At 40.0% G+C, this 7,672-nt stretch overlaps 1 protein-coding gene across 1 annotated transcript; it reads right to left on the bottom strand.

Annotated features, from left to right (window-relative positions):
- Positions 1-1,734: 1,734 nt before the first annotated feature.
- On the bottom strand, positions 1,735-7,403 carry LOC146640063 (uncharacterized). The gene is made up of 3 exons (XM_085357397.1): positions 6,698-7,403; positions 4,403-4,579; positions 1,735-1,844 (listed from the first exon to the last, which is right to left on the bottom strand). The coding sequence occupies exons 1-3, from the start codon at positions 7,401-7,403 to the stop codon at positions 1,735-1,737; spliced, it is 993 nt and encodes a 330-aa protein (XP_085213523.1).
- Positions 7,404-7,672: the final 269 nt, after the last annotated feature.

Genomic DNA, 7,672 nt, shown 5'->3' with positions numbered 1-7,672 from the left:
ACACACATTTGAAGGCAATTATGCAAACTCATGAAACAGAGACAGTTTTGGGAAGGCTGTTTATTTAGTAAAGCATCATCCAGTTACGTATAATTTACAAGCAATCACAACCCATGTAGAATTCTCCAATAATCCAACTGCATTGCCTTGTTTAATACTGCAATGCTAAACTCGCTTCTCTGACTCAGGAAAAATGCTTCATGCACTGATTGATGTGTAAAATTAGAGAGGAAGGAAGCAGACCCAACATGTCTGCTGAACTAACCACAGTATATATGTATATATTTACGTGTGTGTGTGTGTGTGTGTGTGTGTGTGTGTGTGTGTGTGTGTGTGTGTGTGTGTGTGTGTGTGTGTGTGTGTGTGTGTGTGACAGTTGTCTATTCACTATTAGGGCAAAGCTGAGGTACATATCAATCATAGAAAGGAAGCATATTGATTGAGTGTTGGTGTCACTCAGGTAATGATGAGTGAAAGGACTGAGTGAGCTGAAAGATATGTATATATCTGGATTTATTTTCTTTAAAAAAGCATGTGTGTTAACAGAACCAGTGTAGAAATAAGCAATATTGTTAGATTTTCTTGTACAGTTGCATTCAATACATACAGAATGGAGTTAATAGCTACCTATTGTCCAGCCACAGTGGAGCAGTTAAATAAGAGATGCTTTTTTCTGAAGCAAAATTATAGAAGAATAAAAATAATAATAATAATGACGCTAGCCTTTTTTCTAAATTTGCTGTGGTTATGCTGCAGGTAAACAGTATGTACCGATGTGCACACAGTCACTACGAGAAAGTCAAATCTGTGTTTGGACACCTGGAGGTCAGAAGATTTAAACGGTATATTATGTTGATATAGTTGTTGCTTCTGAGTAGTGCGTAGACCAAATACACAGCTCCCTTCCAGAATACCAAAATCTCAGCCTATGAATAACAACGCAGCACCCAGCCTCCCTCCCTCTCAGTCACTAGTGTGTAGAAAACAAACTGAAGTCTTTGGCTTTGACGCTTCAATTCTCTGACTCTGACTGCCAGTTGTGGAATATCTGAAAAGCACAGTTTGAATTTAACTGCTTATTGCCTACCTTATGCTGTAACAGCATGTGATTGGTGATATGGATAATGTTATTGTTCACCACGGCTTCTGAATTTTGTTGCAAAGGCCTCGATAGGCCAGCTGTGTCGTCTGCTATTTAGACGGCAGGACATCAGTGCTATTTTTTTTTCAAACATTTTGCATCAGCTGGAACCTCGTTGTGCTTTGATGTGCTTTTATGCTAATGTTTCTGTTTTGCTGGTCATTAACTGAATTCTGTTGGTGCCATTCACACAAATATGTTTAAAAGTAGGGCAAAAACTTTTGATTTTGACATTGTTCACTGACTGCAAAGCAAATTCTTCATTAGGAAAGACTGTCTTTGATTCCCTTTGGCAACACACATAAATGGCTAACAGCTCATTTTGGCTTTCTCAGTGTACTCAGATGGATTGCCTTCAGTGATTCCTAGTTAAATACAGCAAATCTGATTAACGTAATACATAATCTGACATAAGTATCATCTGTGGCTGACAAGAGACCTACATAATTCACTTTGTAATTCCCATCCACAAATGCCACTCTCAGACCATCTTATTTACAAAAATCCACACATTAGACAGTAAGCTGTCTACTGAATGACAATAATCATAGCTGGCAAACATTTTTTGAAAGGGAGTTCATGACTTTGTAGTTTCAACGGCGTCCTGGAAGGTTGGACATTTGGATGGTGTCCCCTTGTACTCCTGGGTTGTAGTAGGCACCAAACTTCAAGTCCATAGGCTCACTGCTGTCTAATCTGAGAACTGGAAAGTAGACAATATTAAATATTTATAGCATACACCTTGTCTTTTGCAAAAAGAAAAGTACTCTAATTAACTTGTTGAGGTGGAAGATTAAAGAGTAGACCGCTGTCAGTGGTCCAATCCTATGTCTTTGACTCCTAGGTTTTCTGTTGTAATGCTTTTATTTCCAGCATAAGGTAACCAAGTACACAAAAAGGAGCAGTCTACTGATTTATTAACACACTACCATTACACAGTGGCTTTGACAGCAAAAACATACCCTAAAAGCAAAGAGCAAGAGCTCTCTTCTTGAGGCTCCATTTTGAAATAACCTTAACAAAAATCAATAACACAAAGCTCTTTTCCTGAATGTGCTGCTATTGTCCCTGCTGAATAATTGTTTTCCTCTGCACCTACAAGTACCATGGAGCATTATATAGGAAATCACTACACCTAACTCCGATTAATAAATAAGATGGATCGAAGGTAAGTGGACACACCTAAGACATAAATTACACTTAACCTGAAAATAACTGCATCACAGAGATAATGTCGCAAGCCCTTAAGGATCTGCTGTGAAAATATACTCAGTGTAGCAAGAAGGACAGGTAATAAATCCTAAACAATCTTATGTTGGGTTTATATTACTTGTGTTGTTTTCTGGAGTTGCTTTGCTTGTGCAAACGAAGAGTCTAAGAAGAGAAGGAGCGATTGTAAAGGCCAGGGCTAAAGTGACACTTGGGGCTATACCGCTTACTCAACTTGTGTTGTGTAAGCGATTCTAAAAGTCACCAGTTCCATTTTTTTTTAATCTCATGTACCCCCACAGACCTGTCAGACTGACTTGAAAACCCTTTCATCAATAACACATATAATGGTCAACTTTTGTTTTTTGGTGGACGGGTTGTTGCAATTTTGCTTTTGCTGGGGATTAAATGGTCTGACCTTGAGATGAGTTTGCTGGTCTGTCCACTCCTGGGTAGAATGTGGCAATGTGTTAACACATAAATTATCCACGTTTTTGTAGGTAAGACTACTTCGGTATTAAAAATGTCCCCTAGCTTTTGTTCAGTTATAGTTAGCTCTTTTAACCATTATCTTGCTATTTTAAATCTGCTGTGTCATAAAACAGACGCTTGTTGTTATTAAAAACATTCCGATATTTGATACCTGTATGAGGCAATGTCACTGACATCAATGACAACACTGAGATCAGTTGAGCACTTGATGTTTCTATCACTGAAATAAATCCCGGGGAAGAAAAACACTGTGTTTGCAAGTTCAAAAACGCTTCTTCAGCCTGAGACTCTCTGGCTCACATGTACAATTGATGACAGTTTACCACACACAGATACAAACACTACATGCAGAAAACAACTCTTGCCCCTCGCTTCCAGCGAGGGGTAGCAGTACTAGCAAGGTTATTGGATGATAACAGCCATAGAGGAACAACCACACAGACCCACAGTGTCTGGCTACCTCTTGCCTCTCGCGAGCTCTTTTAATCATTCATTTCTGCACATGAAGCTTGTGGGCTTGTTTGCATTAAGCGCATAATTTACATACATGGGCTGCAAGTAGGCAGTCATATCACGTCACTTTACTGGTGAACTGCCAAGCAGTTTATCAAGTGCTCTACACTCTTCGAGTTATACTGCGCAATACTGAGCGACTGCATTACCAAAGAGGTTTTCTTCCTTTCCATTTTGTAACTCTGCCTTTGTTACCAGAGGAGTTTCTTTTAACAATGTTGGGTGTTGTCAAGAGTATATGTTTTTCAGTTGCCACCCTGTTTCTCTTACATTGTCGTGGGTGTATGGCTTAAGATGGAATGTGACTCATCTGGAAAGTGCAGGTACATTTTCAAGCCGGCCTTCACTAGATGCACTTTGCCAGCTAATCGCCCGTGTAGTCATGAGTCCCACGTGCATATCTGTGTGCACTTTAATGAATTTAACTGGAGATGAAGGAAGGTTATGTACGAGGGCGTGTAGGGGAACTGTGACAACAAAGTGCTGTTTCCCTCTAAGTTCATGGCAGGAAAGCAACAGATTAGAAACTATCATAGTACATGATCCTATTTTGCATGGTGAGGTTACCTTATTATGGGAGGGTTGCCTTATTAAAACAGGATTAGTTATGCACTTGTGTGTGTGTGTGTGTGTGTGTGTGTGTGTGTGTGTGTGTGTGTGTGTGTGTGTGTGTGTGTGTGTGTGTGTGTGTGTGTGTGTGTGTGTGTATGTGAAAGGGAGAGAGAGTAAGAGAGAGCAGCACCTCTCTCTTTTGTCACTATGTTAAACAGCCAACTTTTTTTTCTTTTTGTAAAGGGGACTGCGGCACTATCCAGCAGCCAGTTACCTTAAATACGAGGGGATAAGTGAGTTATAGTGGCTCATTATGAAGCACTGACAAAGGCATATTTAGCACAGTTTTATCTCAGCACTACATTTCTCGGCATAATTTAATAGTCTGCTGCCAGACGTTTTATTAAATATGAGAGTCTTTCGATAGCTATCAAGTCGGCAACCCTGATTAAAGCGAACGATCTGTTACTTTATAGCGCGAAGGAACACACATACCTGGCTCGGAAGGATACTCCTCAACCAGCTTCCTGTGAGAGAAGGCCTTCTGTTGTTTCTTCTTCAGGATTACGAAGGCCACCAGTCCCACAAATGTCACAGCCACGGCTGTTCCCAGCACTGCTCCCCAGGCGTTGTGTCGTTTACTGATCTGGGGATCTGTTGCGAAACCTTCGTCTGAGGAGTGAAGGGTTGTGGGGGTGGGAGAGAGTCACAGATAATTTGTCAACAAGAAATTATTTACATCGTTTGGCATCTTTGAGGGATAATTGTCGACTAATTATGGCTAAAATGTGTTTTTCAAATTGCGTTCAGAGCCGTAACGCATTGCATGGTGATACATCACAATTATTCAGAATTGTATAATTTACGCTGTGATAATTAATGCAATTAACATGCCAAATTCATGATCATTTCTGGAATACATTTGAATATTTTAAGGCAGCAGGTTGTGATCGTAATCTAAATGTGGTGAAATTTGGCTGAATACTTCATGAATAGCATTCAAGTTGTCATTAAATTATATATAACAACTGTTTAAATGGAAACTGTGAAACAATAACTAGCCTATTGACTTTTTGTTGTTGTTGTTTTTTCAAAAAAAATTGGGTTTTATTTGTATATGACATAAATGTTTGCTGCTCTTCTATTTTAATGTATGTGTCCAAGGCAACAGCAGTGGAAAATAATTGTTTTTGAAAGTGATAGAGTCGTCTTCAACATCCTTTGACAGAGAAATACTCGAGTGGTATTTTGTCAGGGCTCACACATAAATAATTCAGTGACTTTGTTCATCTAGAAACGGCTCAATTGACAGACTTGCTAGGATCAATTTACCCGTAATCCAAGGCAGGCTGAACCACAAGACTTGTTTCATTAAGTGTTTTTCTATTCTTGTCATCTTTAGCAGCAAGTTTTTTTGTTTTTTTTTACTTTAAAGTAAACATAATGAAACGTAGGTGGAAATAAAGATTTTAGCAATTGTTGCTCCTGCTGGGAAATTATTTTTAAGTTAGCTCGCAACCTTTTAAGGTTGGCAAACAAATTGAACTGCAAGTTATCAGTTTTTTCTTAAATTTTCATCTCATGATGACAAAAATGTACAAACACAGGCAAATAAAGTTAGTCTAAAATTGTGTAGAGAGTTGTTCACAGTTTTACTGAATGGACGGTATCGTAGATCAACGACTACGAACTGGACTGCTCTGAAATTTGGCACAGATACACGTCGTGTTCTCTTTAGGATGAATCTGGAAACCTTGAAAAAGCTCAGTATTTTTCTAGGATATCCTTAAAAGCTACCCATGTCATCCACCCCATTATTAGGTAATTCCCACAGGCATTTCCCACACAGAGTTACTAACAGGTCTGTATGGATTGTAGCTGAGTAAGTGAGGTGATTAGCTAAATGTCAGTTAGTGTCAGAGAAAGCTAAGGTGCCTTGTGGGATCTTACATATAGACTGTTTATCTGTACTCTGTGCTTTTCTACAGTTTCTGTGCACATGCTGTTCCTGTCATGATAACTATGGAGCTTTTTTTATCATTTTGTGCTGCCCACAATTTCACATCTGTTTTCCTGCTGCCTATTGCCATCATCTGTTAGTGTTATGTCCTACTGTCCCATCTGTCCACGAGCTGTGTCATTTTAATCCCCACTGCACCAGCTCTGCAAAGGTTTTGTTTTTTGTACTGTGGTCTTCTATTAGCTTACGCACTGATTAAGAAATATAAATTTCCTTTCCAGTCTTATCTTCCTGATCTGGTGGTCAACACCAAAGTCCAGTCTCACGCCCTTGCACAAGTATCTCTGACCTCAGTCCCTCGCTTTCTCTTTCAAGTTTTTTCCCCCCTAAAACAGGGTTTCATTGTTCGGCTGAGAAGGTGGTTGTAATAGACTCCTTTGCTCATAGCAGCCACCTCGATAGGACTTGAAACCCAATCCAACCTTTGCTTTTAAAAAAAAGGTGTATTTGTCCTCTTCCAGTGGGAAAATAGATGCTGGCAAATATGGCCCAGGAAAGGGATGTAAAAAAGCAATTTGTTAAACATATGACATGATAATATTTTCCTCATGAGCACCGAGCATAGAGGTCATCGCTAAGTAGTTTTAAATCCTCCTTTGCCGCCTCATGGATCTTATTCTGATGCCTCAACCCGCATTAATTAAGTCAAGTCAAAATCTTCTAAAACTTTCACACAGACAGCATATTCTCCGACTGTCCATCTGCCTTTTGCCTTCAGGATCAGACACACAAATGTGGACCAGATTCTGTTACGCAGACTGCACCAGTACCTGTATCGGAGCTGCCCGCTAAGCCCGCGCTTTTGTCAGTCTTGTTGACCTTCTCAGGCGTGTTTGGAGCAGCAGCAGTTGTAGTCTCCGGGACATCGGGAAGAAACACCGTTGTAGGTGAAGATGTGGTGGTTGTCGCGTTCATCCCTGGCACCGCTTTTGTGGTCAGAGTTGTTGTGCTGGTTGTTGTGTGCTCTTCTGTAGTGTTGGTCTCTGGAACTGAGGTTTGTGACTCTAAATCTGTGCGATTAGAGTAATCTGGGAAGCTGGTGGAGTTTCGCGGGGTCAGCGTTTTATTAAATTCCCCTTCAGTTTCCGTCATGTTGATCTGGCTTGTGTTTGTGGGATCTGTGGTTGTGGTCGGCGGCAGCTCGGTTAGCTCGATCGTACCGTTTTGAACTTCAGGACTCAGGGTCGTGGTGGTAACATTCTGATCCTCCCATTTCTCATTTCCACTGTTTTCCTCTTCTCCTGAATATGGTACCATTGAGCCAGATGCTGTCCCACTGTAGTCATTATTTGACTCTGTAACATCAGCTCCCTCATCGTTTCCTTTAGTAACCGTAGCATTCTCACTTCCTTGTGGAATTTTGCCTCGTGCACGCAACCAACTCTTATCAATCGTTCTCCCTGGAGAGTCTGTTGTATATTGGAGTGATGCCAGGTGGAATGCTTGGACAAGCAGGAGAAGGAGCAGAAGTCTCATTTTCCCTTTTGTTGTTACTCTGAAACACATGAAAAAACATACGCATTATTTGACTTCTTTAAATACAAATTGTTAATTTAAAAACATAAATGATAAAATAATAATAATAATCGTCTGTAACGATCGTAGCATATGTATGTATATATGTCTGTACAAGAAAGCTAATCAGAGATTATTCTTAACAGGATGTTAAGGGCCTTTGGAGTTAGCCACAACTAACTATGTCAGCTTAATTGAAAGTATCCTTAGTAACTACTCAGTAACTCAAA

This window comes from Diplotaxodon limnothrissa, linkage group LG1 (genome assembly GCF_057381915.1).
Source record: "Diplotaxodon limnothrissa isolate DT_005_m linkage group LG1, D_limnothrissa_male_GT1.1, whole genome shotgun sequence".
NCBI classification, from domain to species: domain Eukaryota; kingdom Metazoa; phylum Chordata; class Actinopteri; order Cichliformes; family Cichlidae; genus Diplotaxodon; species Diplotaxodon limnothrissa.
Note: the sequence above shows the minus strand (reverse complement) of the source record. Positions and strands in the feature narration are given on the sequence as shown.

Excerpts from the sequence above, each read along its gene's own strand:
- LOC146640063 (XM_085357397.1), bottom strand. The coding sequence starts at position 7,403 with ATGAGACTTCTGCTCCTTCTCCTGCTTGTCCAAGCATTCCACCTGGCA. Across the intron at positions 4,580-6,697 it reads AGCGGGCAGCTCCGATACAG|ACGAAGGTTTCGCAACAGAT; the intron begins GTACTGGTGCAG and ends TTCACTCCTCAG. Across the intron at positions 1,845-4,402 it reads GGAGTATCCTTCCGAGCCAG|TTCTCAGATTAGACAGCAGT; the intron begins GTATGTGTGTTC and ends TCTACTTTCCAG.